Below are 20,877 nucleotides of genomic sequence, written 5' to 3'. Positions count from 1 at the left end.
TGGTGTGCCCAACTTTATCCTGTGTTGAAGAATACCGCCATCCAATACATTTAATGGACATCAAATTTTAATTAAAACATTGAGTGTCATTTGAAAGTTCAGGAACCAAAGGGACTTTACTAGATACAAGTTTACCATTCTATATATAATAATGTGATGTGATGAATGGTTTGAAAAACCGACAAGTTGAAGATTGAGACACTTATGCAGCATATGGGAATCTTTATTCAGGAAACGTTTCGCCACACAGTGGCTTCTTCAGTCCAATACAAAGAGAAAGGCATAAGGAGAGGAGGAGAATGAGGTAATCAGTCCCTCAACCTGGAGTCGATGTGTTCAGTCCATCAATCTTGTAGAATGTACCTCAATCTTCATATAATAATGTAAAATAGTATAAATAATATACTACAATATGAAATAGCAAACTATATATGTAAAATGTGATTTATGTGTCACAAAATCGTAATAACACGATTGTAAACCAGGAACGGGTGGGGCTTGAACCCACATTGAGTGAGTCGTAAAACTCGAGGCCATTGCGTAAGCCACTGGACCAGCTGACTACAATTTATTTATTTATTTATTATTAATTTGAACATAATACAGTGAAGTACAAAGTTATTACAGTGCAACATGCCAAAGCCCCTTGTATGCAGAGCATTATGAACAGGCTTAAAATTAAGTTAAGATTAACTAAGCAATGATATATTCAGTGGTAAATACATTATTGCAAACAGATAACAATTTAGCACAAATGAGTATTACAAAGACAGATCATATGGTCATTTACTGTGTTGCTGAGCATTCAGTAGATTGGAGTATTCTGTTTGGTAATGTAATTCAAAAATAAAGTTTGATTGGGTCACAGGTAAGACATTTATGAGATACAATAATGAGAAACATTTACGAGATACAATTTATGAGATATAATTATTCAGTATTTATTTAGTTGTGGGTGAGAAAGTGACTTTTGAGAAGAGACTTGAATTTATAAACAGTGTTTCTTTTATATTCACAGGTAATGAATTCCAGATTTTAGGGCCTTTTATGTGCATTGAGTTTTTGCATAGCGTGGGATGGACACGAGGAACATCAAAGAGTGATCTGTGCATTGTGTTATGGTCATGTGTTCTGTTAAGGTTGGTAAGGAGACGTTTGAGGGGAGGGTTTATATCAGAATTAAGTGTTCTATGAATGTAGTAGGTGCAGTAATAAGTATGGATGTTTTGAATGGTGAGTAGGTTTAGAGTTTTGAATATTGGTGGAGTGTGCTGCCTGTAGTGGGAATTTGTTATCATTCTGACTGCAGCCTTTTGTTGGGTAATTAATAGGTGAGATAGGAGTAAATAAGTGAGTGATATAGGGCCAGGAGGGCTGACTGTGGAACATAGTACCGTATCTTCGATAGTATGCCTACGGTCTTGGAATTTTTTGGGGAAATTTGTTGTATATGTGTTTGAAATTTGAGTCTATTATCAAGGTGGATTCCTAAGAATTTTCCCTCTGTGAGTTTTGTGATAGGTGATCCGTTTATCTTTATGTTAAGAGGGACGTCTGTAGCTCTGTTACCAAACTGAATGAAGTAGGTTTTGTCAATGTTTAGAGTAAGTTTGTTAGTACTCATCCAGGTAGATATTTTCTGCAATTCGGTATTGGCTAGCGTGACTGGGCTCGGGTGAGAGAAGACGTATGTAGTGTCATCTGCAAATAGTGTGGGTTTGAGAAGTTGCGATGCATTTGGTAGGTCATTTATGTATATGAGAAAGAGAAGAGGGCCTAGGACACTTCCCTGTGGGACACCAACTGTAATTGGCTGTGCTGAAGAGTTTGCCCCGTTTGTGTACACATATTGGCTTCTGTTACTGAGGAAAGACTTTAGGTAGTTGAGGGAGTGCCCTCTTATACCATAGTGTGACAATTTTATATGGAGCAAGTCATGGTCAACTGTATCAAAAGCTTTACGTAAGTCTATGAAGATCCCCAGTGGGACTTCTTTTTTCTCTATTGCAGTGTATGTGTGTTCTAGCATGTGTATAATAGCATCATTAGTATTTATTTTTATTAGGCCTGAACCCAAATTGACAGGGGTTGAGTATGTTTTGGGAGATGAGGTGGGAATAGATTCGCTTGTGAATTAATTTTTCGAAGATTTTAAAGAGAGGGTGTAAGTTGGATATTGGCCTATAGTTATTCAAGTCTGTTTGGTCTCCTCCTTTATGGATCGGGGTGATCCTCGCTATTTTGAGAACTGTAGGGAAGGTAGAGGATTCTATGGATTTGTTAAAGAGTGTTGCAATGATTGGTGATAGTACTTGTGACGCTTTTTTGTATATAAAGGGTGGTAAGGTATTTAAATCTCCTAAGGTTTTTTCCTATAGTGGAGAAGAAATTATTGAGTCTGTTTGCTGTTTCAGTTGGTGGGAGTTGGGGTTCATTTGGTTTTGTTAATTCAATTTCGCTATTTCGTTATATCTTTTTTGTTCCTAGAATTGCTGATAGGGTTTTCCAGGTCTTTTTTATATCACCTCGTAAGTTGCATAATCTGTTCTCATTATACAGTTCTTTAGCCCTTCTTATCAGGCTGGTTAGGATTGACGAGTAACGTTTTGTTTAGCCTCTGGTTATGTGACATTCTGTACTGTTTTTCGTATAGGTGCTTTGTATTTATGGATTTGAGGATGCTGAGTGTTAGCCAGGGACTGTTTAGTCTCTTAGCTGTCATCTGTTTAGCTTTTTTTGGGCAGTGCTTGTTATAAAGGCATTGGGTCTTTTTTAGAAAATTATTAATACATTCGTCAATATCTGTATAGATTTCTAGCTCAGTGTGCCAGTCAGTGTTTGTCACTGCTGTTGTGAAGTTATTAATGGCTGCCTCATTGTGAAGTCTGAAAGTGACTTTAGTGGTGTCTAGGGGTAATTTGCCAAGGTTTGTGATGAGGAAGGTAGGGTAGTGATCTGTGGTATTATCTGTGATTATGCCTGATTTTAATGGGGATATGGTGTTGGTCCAGATGTGGTCTAGTAGGGAAACACTAGTCTCTGTAACTCTTGTAGGTTTTGTTACTGCTGGTAGCAACATGCAGTTACTCAACTAGGTATATTTATACACTGTAGTGAGATGAGGAAGGGCCCCACTCTGATCACAAATGCAAGTTTTTACTGATGAATTTTACGAGACTCACTCGACGTGAGGTTCTAACCTCACCAGTTCCGAGTTTTTATGTCATTATATTAAAATATTCTGTATAGTATTAAAAGAAAGCGATTAAGAGTATTGAAAGATTAAAATGAAAAATTGAGGAAGACTTATTTTATGGAAATATGGTGTTTCAAGGAGGATTTTCCCACAAGAACTATTTGGTCATGAGTGGAAACGTGTCTATGTATTACTTGTATCAGGATTCCCATATTGGGATCACTAAGCGTTTCTTTATCTCTCATTTTTCCATTAAATGTTGCCGTATTATAATTTGAGAATAGCCTTTGATTTGTACTGTGGGAACTTGTGAGATACTTTACTCTGGCAATTACTGTTGACACAAATAACACAGACTCCTGGAGTCCCGTTCTCCAAATTTTTCAATCCTGAATCATCAACTGTGAACACAGTAAATAAATATAGTTATACTGTGTGTAGTTGGTCAATACATATTTATATTTTAAACAAACATTTCAACATACTTCCCATGTCACCTTGAGGGATGTGTAGGATGAAAATAGTCGAGTAACATCAAGATAATCATAATTTAACGATTCTCTCATTTATTGTCTTCAGATTACCAACCAGATGATCCGGGCATGTCAAGTGTACATATCATGCCAGGGGCAAGAATCCATCTGGTCACAGCCACGTCAGGAGGTACGGAGTAAGATACAACATTGTCTCAAGCTGAACTCTACTTACAGAAACGCTTACCAAAAAACAAAAGTAAGTTCAACGCTCTGTTTCTACTGGACATTGACGAAAAGAATAAATATTTGTTTACTCCAAGGAGAATATGTTCTGGTACTGCAGCAGAAATATTCGAGATTTTGCTAATCGATGTATGATGTTGACAAAAATCATGATTATTATTATTATTATTATTATTATTATTATTATTATTCTCACAGGGAAGTGTTAAACCTGCTGGTGTCATACTAGTGTAGTATACCTTTACGGAACTGTGATGAGCCATTTGGCTGCCATGATGCTTAAGAGATAGTAATCCAAAGAAACAGCGCTACTTTCTCCTTCTTTGGATGAAACCTGATTGCCTCCCGTTCTTGTAGGTAATACAGCACCTGGTGAATGGGATGCAATCAGGTTTCATCCAAGAAGAAGAAAGTAATGTTATTTCCTTGGATCTAGTAGCCTTCAAGCGTCAAACTAGGAACATATATATCTTAACAAGTTGGAGATCAGACTATATAGTTGTATTTGATTCACTGTGAGAGTGAGGTTAAAATAGCTTGGCAGGTAGAGTTCAGACTTGCCCAGGCACAGTGACGTACCATGGTAGTAACAATGACCTGTTGAAAGACACATCATGTACTTGATCAATTACTTGTTGTCTGATGGTGAAACTTCGAACTAATAAATGTTCCCTTTTGCTGTATGTTCTTTTTTTACTACTTGTCGGCAACGCTATATTTAAATAACATTGATCTGGCTCTGGAAGGAGAAGCTGGAGTCCATGCCTGGAGAGAGACCATTCAGCTTCAGTGAGCAGTATGTCTTTGGCAAGTTCGAAGCTTTCTGCTGTCGGCTTAACAACATAACTGGACTCTTCGACGACATTGATAAGTTCTCGGGATTCTTCGAGGGACGTGCTGAGTGTAAGACTTCAATCTGCCTTGATTTTTATGTTGTCTTCTGCCAATGATTGCATTTTATGAGTCTATATCAACAAGAGAAATAAATTAAGAATATCATTTAAATCTCAGTTCCAAGACTAGTCATCAAAAACTTAGATGTGAAACAGGCCCCTTCTTAGATTATATAAATATTAGTATCATTTAATATATTATGAATATTGTACTGACTCATTTCATTTATGATAAAAGTTAACAGTGGTGTTAAAATTATTCTTGTGCTAGTATATAAAAAAAGTTTTCTCTTATAACATACAATTAAATTTATAATGCCTGTTGACATGTTTCACTGCATGGTGATTGCAATTGCAGGGGATGACCAGCACATGGTAAACCGATATTTTAATTAGAATTAGCTATATAGACTAAATGTTGTACATTATGTTGCAGCCAGTTAGGTAAGGGCATATCCCAAATCTGGTGACACTGAACTTCTGCTACACTTTTACTCTTCCAAGCTCTTTCTTCACTCTACAAGTCATTCATTTTCATTCCTAATTTAAGTTCTAGGGATCTAAATGGTAATCCGTGTTCAGGTTAGCCCTATTCTTCACTGTCCCAGCTAAGGGTCTCATAGTACCAAGAACTCACTTTCCTGAAACTCTCAGATCATTATTTCTCAAACTCTTTTCCAAAACTCTCAGGTCATTAGCTCTCTTTCCTGAAAACTCTCAGTTCATTACCTCTCTTTCACGAAACTCTCAGGTTTTTTTACTCTGACTAACTGTATTTAACAATCTGTGACACTATAAGAGAGAACTTCAAATGGTTAATAGCTTTTTATCATCTTGGCAAATAATCTCTATCCTCTTCTTGACAGATAGTTTCTACAGACCCGTTATCCTCAGTACTCACTCTTTATATTGTATTTCCCTAGCTTATGTACTGTTTCACTGTTACTCTCCTCAATATTTTAGTTCCCTGTCTCTCAAGTCCTGTTATTCCATCCCTAAAAATACAGTATCTCATCACTCTAATACTTTGTCCTTGCTATACAATATTTATCTTTCTTCACTCATCACTCTGAGATGCCATGACTTTCTCCACTCATCACTCTGAGATGCCATGACTTTCTCCACTCATCACTCTGAGGTGCCATGACTTGCTCCACTCATCACTCTGAGGTGCCATGACTTGCTCCACTCATCACTCTGAGGTGCCATTACTTTGTCTTCTGATAACTGGGAGGAAACTGCCGTAGACTTTCATGTTTGGCCTTTTAAAGTTAATATATAATATACATGTATACTTTATTCAGTATATTATTATTATAGTCACGGGGTGCACTAAACTCTTAGGTAGCTCCAGTTCCTTGGATCAAGAGTTCTTTATAATCATCAAGGCACTCACTCTCCCACCTTGATGGATTCATATATAGTATATATTTGTTTGGAACTCTGGTAAATTTTCTCCAGCAACCTCTCAAAACCTGTTGACATATATTAGTTACATATGCCACTAGCCTTCGTTCAACGTATTAATATTTATTTAATTAAGGTCAGCTTTCTCATTTTCAAAAGTATTAAAATTTTTGGCCTTTTTTTTATTTTGGCTGTCGACTTTTGAGATCATAACTTTTTTTCATTAACTTTTTTCAATCATTTCCACTCCCATGGTTGTCCATTATTAGCATCCTTCACCTCGCCTCACTTCTCTCTCTCTCTTTCTCTCTTTCTCTCTTTCTCAGTAGCTGCCAATTCATAGCCACTTCACTGCCTTATTACATAAATCTCAACTAAAGTATCATATGTAATCACATTCATGTAATTTAATTTCATGAGAATTTGAGAAGTAATTAATGGTGTTGTGTTAAAAAAGTGCTAAAATTAACTTAAATTTTTCATTTTTTAGCTGATTCTTCTTTTTCAAATGTATGTGATGCTACGCCATACCCGGATACATGAGCTCGTAAATGCCACGAGATAAACTGGGAAAAAGCAGACACTTATAAAAACACTGCCTTTAAAAATTCAGAGTAGAATTTAAACTACTCTCCTAAGTATAAATTAAATATTTGCTATGCCTTCACAAACTGATTAGTTTGAGGTGCGTTTTTCTCACCAGTTGTGTTTACGAGTTCAATCAGGTGATGACGCGATGCTGCTGGAGACCCTCAGGGGCTCCGTTATGCTCACAGCTTATTGATACACTCACTGATTTGATATCCTCGTTTTTTTTCTTCCGTGTGATGCCGCATGCCAGCGGATGGTCTCTCCCTACAGCCTTGCTACCCATGGAAACCGGTAAGTGGAGTGGAGATGCCGTAACCACTCTCACTCCACTGCTTCCACTACACCGATTCCTATGCCCTCTCCTCTTTAATCTCCTCTTCCTTCCTCGCCTCATTCTTCCATTCCTCCTCATCCCTCTCTTATCACCTACCATACACACCTTTTCAATATACATGTGACTTTCACATGACCTACCTCGTCTCCCGTGCGTGACTAATATCCTCACAACACAACCCACTAAAACCTGCAGAAGTAACTCTTTAGTCAGTTTAGGTCTCGTGTTCACTCACACTCACCCAACTGACCACCTCACTCTTGTATTGTATCAACCTGCATCACACTTCCTAGACAACACTTGGCCCTTCACCTCTGTAACAACCTGTGTGAAGAGTGACCAGTGGAAGCTCACTCTTCACACACTGAACAGTGGCCACTTCACAAATGTACTGTTACACACACTTGATCTGATATTGCTGCTACCTCCACTTTTGCGCTTCCTCACTGCCACAAACTCTGTAAAGCGAATGTGACTTTCTCAGGCTAGAGTGAAGACTGAATATTTACCCAGTTCTTATTAATCATGCGAACACACTACTTGCAAATAATTACCTTTGTTTTGGCCATAAACACATTTGTCCCACACCATTATATATATATATATATATATATATATATATATATATATATATATATATATATATATATATATATATATATATATATATATATATATATATATATATATATATATATATATATATATATATATATATATATATATATATATATATATATATATATATATATATATATATATATATATATATATATATAACCGAACCGGCGAGTTTGGCCTACCTGCCAAGGGTGTTCTCTGCCGAATTAGCAGAGTGAACATTTGTTTTTGCCATAAATCAGCGGAAACCTGAACTTAATACAAAAAAATATATATTTCATTGATTGTAATATTAAATTAATTTAAATTCATCTATAATATATATATAGCAAAATTGAGCTAAAAAAGTTAGGCGAGGTTTTTAAGTTAATTTTATTCCAAATCTAATTTTTGTTATACCGTTGTCAATGAAAAAAAAAATTATCTATCATTCTGCAAACGATTTTTTTGGAAAAATTGATCTTTTAATGGAGTTCGGCCTCTTCGGCATGTTCGGCTTATTAAGAATTACATATATACCTGGAGGGGGTTTAGGGGGTCAACGCCCCCGCGGCCCTGTCCGTGACCAGGCTCCGCGGTGGATCAGGGCTGGATCATTCAGGCTGTCACAGCTAGAAGCAAGTAAACAGACGTACGAAGCACAGTCCGGCTGAGCTCAACTGACTTTAGGTGCTTATCCAGCTCCTTGAAGACAGCCAGAGGTTTATTGGGGCTGGGAGGCAGTTGAGCAGTCTTGGGCCCCTGACACTTACTTAGAGTAATCGTGAGGCCCTGATTTTCACTTAGGGGGATGTTGTATCTCCTGCCGAGTCTTTTGCTTTCGTAGGGAGTGATTTCCGTGTGCAGATTTGGGACTAGTTCCTCTAGAATTTTCCAAGTGTATATTATCATGTATCTTTCTCGCGTGCGTTCCAGGGGGTACAAATCAAGGGAATTCAACCATTCCCAGTAACTTTTAGTGCTTTATCGTACTTATATGTGCTGTGAAAGTTCTCTGTATATTCTCAAGGTCTGCAATTTCGCCTGCGTGAAAAGGATCGTTAGTGTACAGCAATATTCTAACCTAGAGAGAACAAGCGATTTGAAGAGAATCATCATGGGCTTGGCATCCCTAGTTTCGAAGGTTTTCATTATCCATCCTATCATTTTCCTAGCTGATGTGGGAGATACATTGTTGTGATCTTTGTAAATGAGATTCTCTGACATTATAACTCCCAGGTTCTTCACATTAGTTTCTAGCTCTATTGTGTGGCTGGAATTTATTTTATATTCCGATACAGTTTTAATTTCCTCGAATCTTCCACAGCCGAATAATTGAAATTTATCTTCAATGAACTTCATATTAGTTGATGTCTGTTTGGAGATTTGCAATGTCTTCGATGGATGACACTGTCATGCAAATTCAGGTATCATCTGCAACGGAAGACACGGTGCTGTGGCTTACATCTCTATGTCAGATATGAGGATGAGGAACAGGATGGGAGCGAGTACTGTGCCTTGTGGAACAGAGCTTTTCACTGTAACCACCTATGACTTTACTCTGCTTACTATTACTATTTGTGTTCTATTTGTTAGGAAGTTATAAACCCATCTGCTTACTTTTCCTGTTATTCTTTTGTCACGAATTTTGTGTTTTGTGTACTATTACACCATGATCGCACTTGTCAAAGGCTTTCACAAAGTCTGTGTATACCACATCTGCTTTTTGTTTTTCCTCCATAGCATCCAATACCATAATCATAGTGGTCCAGTAGTTGGGTAAGGCAGGAACGACCGCTCTAAACCCATGCTACCCTGGGTTGTGCAACTGATAGGTATCTAACTGGGTAGTGATCTTGCTTCTTAGAACCCTTTCAAAGATTTTCATGACGTTAGTACTGTCGTTCTGTAATTATTTGCAATTGCTTTACTGCCAACTTTGTGGAGTGGGGGCTACGTCTGTTGATTTTAGTGACTGTGGGATGACCCCTGTGTCAATGCTCCCTCTCCACAGAATGCTGAAGGCACGTGAAAGGGGTTTCTCGCAGTTCTCACCTAATTGTGGTTGCAGGGAACGAGACTCAGCTCCTGGCCCCGCCTCTTCACTGATCGCTACAAGATCCTCTCTCTCTCTGCTCCCTGAGCTTTGTCATTCTTCTTCTTAAAACTATGTATGGTTCTTGCCTCCACTACATCACTTGCTAGACTATTCCACTTCCTGACAACTCTATGACTGAAGAAATACTTCCTAACATCCCTGTGACTCGTCTGAGTCTTCAAATTCGAGTTGTGACCCCTTGTTTCTGCGTCCCCTTCCTCGAACATCCTGTCTGTCCACCTTTTCTATTCCACGCAATATTTTGTACGTCGTTATCATGTCTCTCCTGACCCTCCTGTCCTCCAGTGTATACTCCAGTATGGGCCTGACATACACAGTGTACAGTGTCTTGAACGATTCCTTACTAAGGCATCGGAACGCTATTCTCTGGTTTGCCAGGTGCCCATATGCTGCAGCAGTTATCTGTTTGATGTGTGCTTCCGGAGACGTGCTCGGTGTTATGCTCACCCCAAGATCTTTCTCCTTGAGTAAGATTTGCAGTCTTTGTCCACCTAGCCTATACTCTGTCTGCGGTCTTCTTTGCCCTTCCCTAATCTTCATGACTTTGCATTTGGCGGGGTTGAATTCGAGAAGCCAGTTGCTGAACCACGTGTCCAGCCTGTCCAGGTCTGTTTGTAGTCCTGCCTGATCCTCATCTGATTAAATTCTCCTCATTAACTTCACATCATCTGCGAAACAGGGACATTTCTGAGTCTATCCCTTCCATCATGTCATTCACATATACCAAAAATAGCACTGGTCCTAGGACTGACCCCTGTGGGACCCGAACGTCACAGGTGCCCACTGTGACACCTTATCACGTACCATGACTCGTTGTTGCCTCCCTGTCAGGTATTCTCTGATCCATTGTAGTGCCCTTCCTGTTATACGTGCCTGATCCTCCACCTTCTGCACTAAACTCTTGTGAGGAACTGTGTCGAAGGCCTTCCTGCAGTCCAAGAAAATGCAATCAACCCACCCCTCTCTCTCGTGTCTTACCTCTGTTACTTTGCCATAAAACTCCAGAAGGTTTGTGACACAGGATTTGCCTTCCATGAATCCGTACTGGTTGTCGTTTATAATCTTGTTCCATTCCAGGTGCTCCACCACTCTCCTCCTGATAATTTTCTCCATGACTTTGCATACTATACACGTCAGTGACACTGGTCTGAAGTTAAGTGTCTCATTTCTGTCTCCTTTCTTAAAAATGGGGACTAAATTTGCCATCTTCCATACCTCAGGTAGTTGCCCAGTTTTAAGGGATGTGTTGAAGATTGTGGTTAGTGGGACACACAGCATCTCTGCTCTTTCTCTAAGGACCCGCGGGGAGATGTCTGGTCCTATCGCCTTTGAGGTATCAAGGTCCCTTAGCAGCTTCTGCACCTCCTCCTCAGTGGTGTGTATGTCGTCCAACACTTGTTGGTATATTCCCTGTTGGTGTTCCCCTCTGTGCTGTCTTCCCAGAGCCCTTCCTATCTCTACTGTAAATACTTCCTTGAATCTCGTGTTGAGCTCCTCACATACCTCTTGATCGTTTCTTGTGAGTTCTCCACCTTCATTCCTCAGCCTGATCACCTGGTCTTTGACTGCTGTCTTCCTCCTAATGTGGCTATACAGCAGTTTCGGGTCAGACTTGACTTTCGATGCTGTTGTTTTCGTATTGTCGCTGGGCCTCTCTCCTAATCTGTGCATACTCGTTTCTGGCTCTTCGACAAATCTCCTTATTTTCCTGGGTTCTTTGCCTTCTGTAGTTTTTCCATTCTCCAGTGCACTTAGTTTTTGCCTTCCTACACCTTCGAGTAAATCAGGGGCTCGTTCTGGTCTTCACATTATTTCTGTTGCCATTGGGAACAAACTTTTCCTCTGCCTCCTTGCATTTCGCTATTATATATTCCATCATTTCGTTTACTGACTTTCCTACCAATCCCCTGTCCCACTGAACCTCCTGCAGGAAGTTCCACATACCTGTGTAGTCCCCCCTTTTGTAGTTCGACTTTTCCCATCCTACTCCTGTGTGTGCGTGTGTGCGTGTGTGCGTGTGTGCGTGTGTGCGTGTGTGCGTGTGTGCGTGTGTGCGTGTGTGCGTGTGTGTTTGTATAAAATAATTTTACAGATTGATCGATATATTTTTTTCAATGATAATGATATGAAAAGTTTTATTTTTGGACCCCATTTAACTTAAGAACCTCACCTAACCAAACTTAAACAAAAGTAATTTTTTCAGCTAAATTCTCCTCTACATAGCATTTATCAGCTTAAATTGATTTAACATTACTTAAAATCAATATATATATATATATATATATATATATATATATATATATATATATATATATATTTATAAATATATATCTTTATGTTCAGATTGCTTTCTGCTGATTTATGGCAAAAACATTTTTCATTCTGCTAATTCGGCAGAGAACACCGTCGCCGAATAGATCAAATTCACCGCTTCGGCTTAAGAGGCATGATACGATTTATTTATTTATTTACTTAACTATAATTAACGAAAACTGAGTGAACATTATTTTATATACATCCATCCTTACCATCAGACGTGTTTCTCAAAGTAACCATGTTGAGTCCCACAACAACTGTCTGCGGTCCCTCGTGTGTTATATAGTGATTTCTTTAGTACGGACAACAGGATTACCATGTTTACAAAACAGAAGAGTTCCAAGGGCACTGGAATGTGTTAGGACTCTTCTTGAGGATGGTACTGATTTCAGGTACCTCAAAAGTGTCCTTCAGGACCATGTATGGCACATGTACGGAGTGTACAGCACCTTGACCAAAGAGGATTTACCTACGACACTAGTTTATACTTCCAACACTGGAAGCAAGCAACACTGTACTTCCAACACTGGAAGCAAGCAACACTGTACTTCCAACACTGGAAGCAAGCAACACTGTACTTCCAACACTGGAAGCAAGCAACACTGTACTTCTAACACTGGAAGCAAGCAACACTGTACTTCCAACACTGGAAGCAAGCAACACTGTACTTCCAACACTGGAAGCAAGCAACACTGTACTTCCAACACTGGAAGCAAGCAACACTGTACTTCTAACACTGGAAGCAAGCAACACTGTACTTCCAACACTGGAAGCAAGCAACACTGTACTTCCAACACTGGAAGCAAGCAACACTGTACTTCTAACACTGGAAGCAAGCAACACTGTACTTCCAACACTGGAAGCAAGCAACACTGTACTTCCAACACTGGAAGCAAGCAACACTGTACTTCTAACACTGGAAGCAAGCAACACTGTACTTCCAACACTGGAAGCAAGCAACACTGTACTTCCAACACTGGAAGCAAGCAACACTGTACTTCCAACACTGGAAGCAAGCAACACTGTACTTCTAACACTGGAAGCAAGCAACACTGTACTTCCAACACTGGAAGCAAGCAACACTGTACTTCCAACACTGGAAGCAAGCAACACTGTACTTCCAACACTGGAAGCAAGCAACACTGTACTTCCAACACTGGAAGCAAGCAACACTGTACTTCCAACACTGGAAGCAAGCAACACTGTACTTCCAACACTGGAAGCAAGCAACACTGTACTTCCAACACTGGAAGCAAGCAACACTATACTTCCAACACTGGCAGCAAGCAACACTATACGTCCAACACTGCAGCAACACTATACGTCCAACACTGGAAGCGAGCAGCACTATACTTCCAACACTGGAAGCAAGCAGCACTATACTTCCAACACTGGAAGCAAGCAACACTGTACTTCCAACACTGGAAGCAAGCAACACTATACTTCCAACACTGGAAGCAAGCAACACTATACTTCCAACACTGGAAGCAAGCAACACTATACTTCCAACACTGGCAGCAAGCAGCACTATACTTCCAACACTGGAAGCAAGCAACACTGTACTTCCAACACTGGAAGCAAGCAACACTATACTTCCAACACTGGCAGCAAGCAACACTATACGTCCAACACTGGAAGCGAGCAGCACTATACTTCCAACACTGGAAGCAAGCAGCACTATACTTCCAACACTGGAAGCAAGCAACACTGTACTTCCAACACTGGAAGCAAGCAACACTATACTTCCAACACTGGAAGCAAGCAACACTATACTTCCAACACTGGAAGCAAGCAACACTATACTTCCAACACTGGCAGCAAGCAGCACTATACTTCCAACACTGGAAGCAAGCAACACTGTACTTCCAACACTGGAAGCAAGCAACACTATACTTCCAACACTGGCAGCAAGCAACACTATACGTCCAACACTGGAAGCGAGCAGCACTATACTTCCAACACTGGAAGCAAGCAGCACTATATTTCCAACACTGGAAGCAAGCAACACTATACTTCCAACACTGGAAGCAAGCAACACTATACTTCCAACACTGGAAGCAAGCAACACTGTACTTCCAACACTGGAAGCAAGCAGCACTATACTTCCAACACTGGCAGCAAGCAACACTATACTTCCAACACTGGCAGCAAGAAACACTATACTTCCAACACTGGCAGCAAGCAACACTATACTTCCAACACTGGAAGCAAGCAACACTATACTTCCAACACTGGAAGCAAGCATCACTATACTTCCAACACTGGAAGCAAGCAACACTATACTTCCAACACTGGAAGCAAGCAGCACTATACTTCCAACACTGGCAGCAAGCAACACTATACTTCCAACACTGGCAGCAAGCAACACTATACTTCCAACACTGGAAGCAAGCAACACTATACTTCCAACACTGGCAACAAGCAACACTATACTTCCAACACTGGCAGCAAGCAACACTATACTTCCAACACTGGAAGCAAGCAACACTATACTTCCAACACTGGCAGCAAGCAACACTATACTTCCAACACTGGCGGCAAGCAACACTATACTTCCAACACTGGCAGCAAGCAACACTATACTTCCAACACTGGCGGCAAGCAACACTATACTTCCAACACTGGCGGCAAGCAACACTATACTTCCAACACTGGCAACAAGCAACACTATACTTCCAACACTGGCAACAAGCAACACTATACTTCCAACACTGGCAGCAAGCAACACTATACTTCCAACACTGGCAGCAAGCAACACTATACTTCCAACACTGGCAACAAGCAACAATATACTTCCAACACTGGCAGCAAGCAACACTATACTTCCAACACTGGCAACAAGCAACACTATACTTCCAACACTGGCAAAAAGCAACAATATACTTCCAACACTGGCAAGCAAGCACACTATACTTCCAACACTGGCAGCAAGCAACACTATACTTCCAACACTGGCAACAAGCAACACTATACTTCCAACACTGGCAACAAGCAACACTATACTTCCAACACTGGCAACAAGCAACACTATACTTCCAACACTGGCAACAAGCAACACTATACTTCCAACACTGGCAACAAGCAACACTATACTTCCAACACTGGCAGCAAGCAACACTATACTTCCAACACTGGCAACAAGCAACACTATACTTCCAACACTGGCAACAAGCAACACTATACTTCCAACACTGGCAACAAGCAAGCAGCACACTATACTTCCAACACTGGCAGCAAGCAAGCAACACTATACTTCCAACACTGGCAACAAGCAACACTATACTTCCAACACTGGCAACAAGCAACACTATACTTCCAACACTGGCAACAAGCAACACTATACTTCCAACACTGGCAGCAAGCAACACTATACTTCCAACACTGGCAGCAAGCAACACTATACTTCCAACACTGGCAACAAGCAACACTATACTTCCAACACTGGAAGCAAGCAACACTATACTTCCAACACTGGCAACAAGCAACACTATACTTCCAACACTGGCAACAAGCAACACTATACTTCCAACACTGGCAGCAAGCAACACTATACTTCCAACACTGGCAACAAGCAACACTATACTTCCAACACTGGCAACAAGCAACACTATACTTCCAACACTGGCAACAAGCAACACTATACTTCCAACACTGGCAGCAAGCGACACTATACTTCCAACACTGGCAACAAGCAACACTATATTTCCAACACTGGCAACAAGCAACACTATACTTCCAACACTGGAAGCAAGCTACACTATACTTCCAACACTGGCAACAAGCAACACTATACTTCCAACACTGGCAACAAGCAACACTATACTTCCAACACTGGCAACAAGCAACACTATACTTCCAACACTGGAAGCAAGCTACACTATACTTCCACACTATACTTCCAACACGGGCAACAAGCAACACTATACTTCCAACACTGGCAACAAGCAACACTATACTTCCAACACTGGCAACAAGCAACACTATACTTCCAACACTGGCAACAAGCAACACTATACTTCCAACACTGGCAACAAGCAACACTATACTTCCAACACTGGCAGCAAGCAACACTATACTTCCAACACTGGCAACAAGCAACACTATACTTCCAACACTGGCAACAAGCAACACTATACTTCCAACACTGGCAACAAGCAACACTATACTTCCAACACTGGCAGCAAGCAACACTATACTTCCAACACTGGCAACAAGCAACACTATACTTCCAACACTGGCAACAAGCAACACTATACTTCCAACACTGGCAACAAGCAACACTATACTTCCAACACTGGAAGCAAGCAACACTATACTTCCAACACTGGCAACAAGCAACACTATACTTCCAACACTGGCAGCAAGCGGCACTAAACTTCCAACACTGGCAGCAAGCAACACTATACTTCCAACACTGGCAACAAGCAACACTATACTTCCAACACTGGCAACAAGCAACACTATACTTCCAACACTGGCAACAAGCAACACTATACTTCCAACACTGGCAGCAAGCAACACTATACTTCCAACACTGGCAACAAGCGACACTGGCGAAGGTGTGATCACAACTGGGCTGACAGAGACCCTCTGTTTCATTTTATTTATCTCTCATTTGTATTATTTGTTATTTGTAATTTGTAGGTCCTATTTTTTTACAGCTTTGTTTTATATGGTGGTTGCCTATGATGTCTTACCTTATCTGGTACTGCCATGTGATGTTTTGCAACACTGGCACTGGCTTCCAACACTGAGATGTCTTACCTTATCTGGTACTTTGCCTTATCTGGTACTGCCATGTGATGTCTTACCTTATCTGGTACTGCCATTATCTGGTACTGCCATGTGATGTTTTGCCTTATCTGGTACTGCCATGTGATGTCTTACCTTATCTGGTACTGCCATGTGATGTCTTACCTTATCTGGTACTGCCATGTGATGTCTTACCTTATCTGGTACTGCCATGTGATGTCTTACCTTATCTGGTACTGCCATGTGATGTCTTACCTTATCTGGTACTGCCATGTGATGTCTTACCTTATCTGGTACTGCCATGTGATGTCTTACCTTATCTGGTACTGCCATGTGATGTCTTACCTTATCTGGTACTGCCATGTGATGTCTTACCTTATCTGGTACTGCCATGTGATGTCTTACCTTATCTGGTACTGCCATGTGATGTCTTACCTTATCTGGTACTGCCATGTGATGTCTTACCTTATCTGGTACTGCCATGTGATGTCTTACCTTATCTGGTACTGCCATGTGATGTCTTACCTTATCTGGTACTGCCATGTGATGTCTTACCTTATCTGGTACTGCCATGTGATGTCTTACCTTATCTGGTACTGCCATGTGATGTCTTACCTTATCTGGTACTGACATGTGATGTCTTACCTTATCTGGTACTGCCATGTGATGTCTTACCTTATCTGGTACTGCCATGTGATGTCTTACCTTATTTGGTACTGCCATGTGATGTCTTACCTTATCTGGTATTGCCATGTGATGTCTTACCTTATCTGGTACTGCCATGTGATGTCTTACCTTATCTGGTACTGCCATGTGATGTCTTACCTTATCTGGTACTGACATGTGATGTCTTACCTTATCTGGTACTGACATGTGATATCTTACTTTATCTGGTACTGCCACTTGATGTCTTACCTTATTTGGTACTGCCATGTGATGTCTTACCTTATCTGGTACTGCCATGTGATGTCTTACCTTATCTGGTACTGCCATGTGATGTCTTACCTTATCTTGTACTACCATGTGATGTCTTACTTTATCTGGTACTGCCATGCGATGTCTTACCTTATCTGGTACTGCCATGTGATGTCTTACCTTATCTGGTAATGCCATGTGATGTCTAACCTTATCTTGTACTGCCATGTGATGTCTTACCTTATCTGTAATGCCATGTGATGTCTTACCTTATCTGGTACTGCCATTTGATGTCTTACTTTATCTGGTTCTGTCATGTGATGTCTTACCCTATCTGGTACTGCCATGTGATGCCTTACCTTATCTGTACTGCCATGTGATGTCTTACCTTATCTGGTACTACCATGTGATGTCTTACCTTATCTGGTACTGCCATATGATGTCTTACCTTATCTGGTACTGCCATGTGATGTCTTACCTTATCTGGTACTGCCATGTGATGTCTTACCTTATCTGGTACTGCCATGTGATGTCTTACCTTATCTGTTACTGCCATGTGATGTCTTACCTTATTTGGTACTGCCATGTGATGTCTTACCTTATCTGGTACTGCCATGTGATGTCTTACCTTATCTGGTACTGACATGTGATGTCTTACCTTATCTGGTACCGCCATGTAATGTCTTACCTTATCTGGTACTGCCATGTGATGTCTTACCTTATATGGTACTGCCATGTGATGTCTTACCTTATCTGCTACTGCCATGTGATGTCTTACCTTATCTGGTACTGCCATGTGATGTCTAACCTTATCTGGCACTGCCACGTGATATCTTTCCTTATCTGGTTCTGTCATGTGATGTCTTTCCTTATCTGGTACTGCCATGTGATGTCTTACCTTATCTGGTGCTGTCATGTGATGTCTTGCCTTATCTGGTACTGCCATGTGATGTCTTGCCTTATTTGGTACTGCCATGTGATGTCTTACCTTATCTCGTATTGTCATGTGATATCTTGCCTTATCTGGTACTGCCATGTGATGTCTTGCTTTATCTGGTACTGCCATGTGATGTCTTACCTTATCTGGTACTGCCATGTGATGTTTTGCCTTATCTGGTACTGCCATGTGATGTTTTGCCTTATCTGATACTGCCATGTGATGTTTTGCCTCGTCTGGTACTGCCATGTGATGTCTGGACTTATCTGGTACTGCCATGTGATGTTTTGCCTTATCTGGTACTGCCATGTGATGTCTTGGCTTATCTGGTACTGCCATGTGATGTTTTGCCTCGTCTGGTACTGTCATGTGATGTCTTGGCTTTTCTGGTACTGCCATGTGATGTTTTGCCTCGTCTGGTACTGCCATGTGATGTCTTGGCTTATCTGGTACTGCCATGTGATGTTTTGCCTTATCTGGTACTGCCATGTGATGTTTTGCCTTATCTGGTACTGCCATGTGATGTTTTGCCTTATCTGGTACTGCCATCTGATGTCTTGGCTTATCTGGTACTGCCATGTGATGTTTTGCCTTATCTGGTACTGCCATGTGATGTTTTGCCTTATCTGGTACTGCCATGTGATGTCTTGGCTTATCTGGTACTGCCATGTGATATTTGTTATCTCAAGGAATCCAATAATATTTGCCCAGCGGTGTTGTAATGTAATTTGATTTTTGTGTTGGAACTAAATGTCGTTTAATCTGGTGTTGTTATATGCTCTCTTAAAATATATGGTGTTGCCATATATCTCGTGGGAGCTGCTGTTACGAGATGTTGTCATATATATTTGGAAGTGTTGTCTTGCGATATTATGCGTTATTATGTCGGGCGTTGCCAACTATTTTGAAATACCTTTTTATACCATGTGTTATCAGGTGATTGTTTTGTCTGATTTTCCTAAGTGATGATGATATTCACATTTGTTTACTAGAGTCATCTTGCGGTCTCTGATGGGATTGTGATTTAGTAATATTGTGGCTTTCTATTCTTCCTTCGTAATACATTGTTCGTGAAACGGAAATTATAACATTTATCCCCTTCCCCAGCACCTATAACATAACCTCCACTATCACCAGCAATAATATTACCACCAATACTGCATCTCCGTCGACTCAAAAATGTAGCAAATAGTATCCAGTATTTAGTATATAATACCAGTAACTATCATGTTCCTGCATACACTATTGATCAAATTCTTAACATCCAAAATGTTAAGAATTTTAAAAATCATTAGTTTTTCATTTTATGTTACTTATTTTTTAAGTTCTCTTTTCTGTAATATATATTTGTAAGTTATTGTATAAATAATATTTCGTTATTAATATTAGTACAAAATGCAGCAGCATTTCAGGTCTTCGTCTACCTAACGATGATTTTATCAGTTTTTGATGAGTAATCGTTTGCTAAACTTTAATTTATTAAAGTTAATATGTGAACAACTTGTATGTTTGTGTAAAAACTTTTCAATAAATTTGAAAGTATAATACGGTCTTCCTGGTGACATATTATTTTTAATAATAAAATATAGCCTAGTGGAGCAGGAGAGTGACGCTTCGTTACAAGATTACTTCGTGTAATGACGGTTGTTCCGATTAAAATACAGTATGTCACTTGCTTGCCTATATGTACCATTCACGCTTTCCCCCATAATTTTCAGATGCCATAGGCCAAATGCGGAGTAATAAGAACAAGCCAGGTTGTAGCACATCATCATTGGTTCTCTCTCTGAAGCTTCTACTGGCCTACATGCGTAAAGCTGACTACGGCTTATTTGTAGCAGCTCTTCTGCTATACCTCTGGCCGGCCTGACCTCCACCTGGACCCAGCCATCCATATAGGCTACCCTCCCTAATACATACACATACATGATCAGGACTTAACCGTAGATGCTTCCCAGTCCACTGCTTGGGGCTCTGCTTGTTACTGTTGTAATTCTAACACTTGTCCCAGCCACAGAAGGAGAGTGGAGGGACATAAGCAAGTGCGGGGCATGGATGAACGAGGGAAGGCCATGCGCAAAGGAAGTACATCAGCAAA

The 20,877-nt window shown here is 40.4% G+C and overlaps 1 protein-coding gene across 1 annotated transcript in view; it reads left to right on the top strand.

Moving 5' to 3' along the window:
• Nucleotides 1–20,877, top strand: part of Dhc1 (Dynein heavy chain 1) — a 313,825-nt gene that overhangs the window by 5,362 nt on the left and 287,586 nt on the right. The window contains exons 4-6 of the mRNA XM_070102646.1: nt 3,776–3,928; nt 4,662–4,818; nt 7,077–7,097. Of these exons, the coding sequence (XP_069958747.1) occupies nt 3,776–3,928; nt 4,662–4,818; nt 7,077–7,097 (331 nt within the window). The remainder of the gene's footprint in view (nt 1–3,775; nt 3,929–4,661; nt 4,819–7,076; nt 7,098–20,877) is intronic.

Source organism: Cherax quadricarinatus, chromosome 82 (genome assembly GCF_038502225.1).
Source record: "Cherax quadricarinatus isolate ZL_2023a chromosome 82, ASM3850222v1, whole genome shotgun sequence".
NCBI lineage: Eukaryota > Metazoa > Arthropoda > Malacostraca > Decapoda > Parastacidae > Cherax > Cherax quadricarinatus.
The sequence above is the reverse complement of the archived record's forward strand: the minus strand, read 5'-3'. Positions and strand labels throughout refer to the sequence as shown.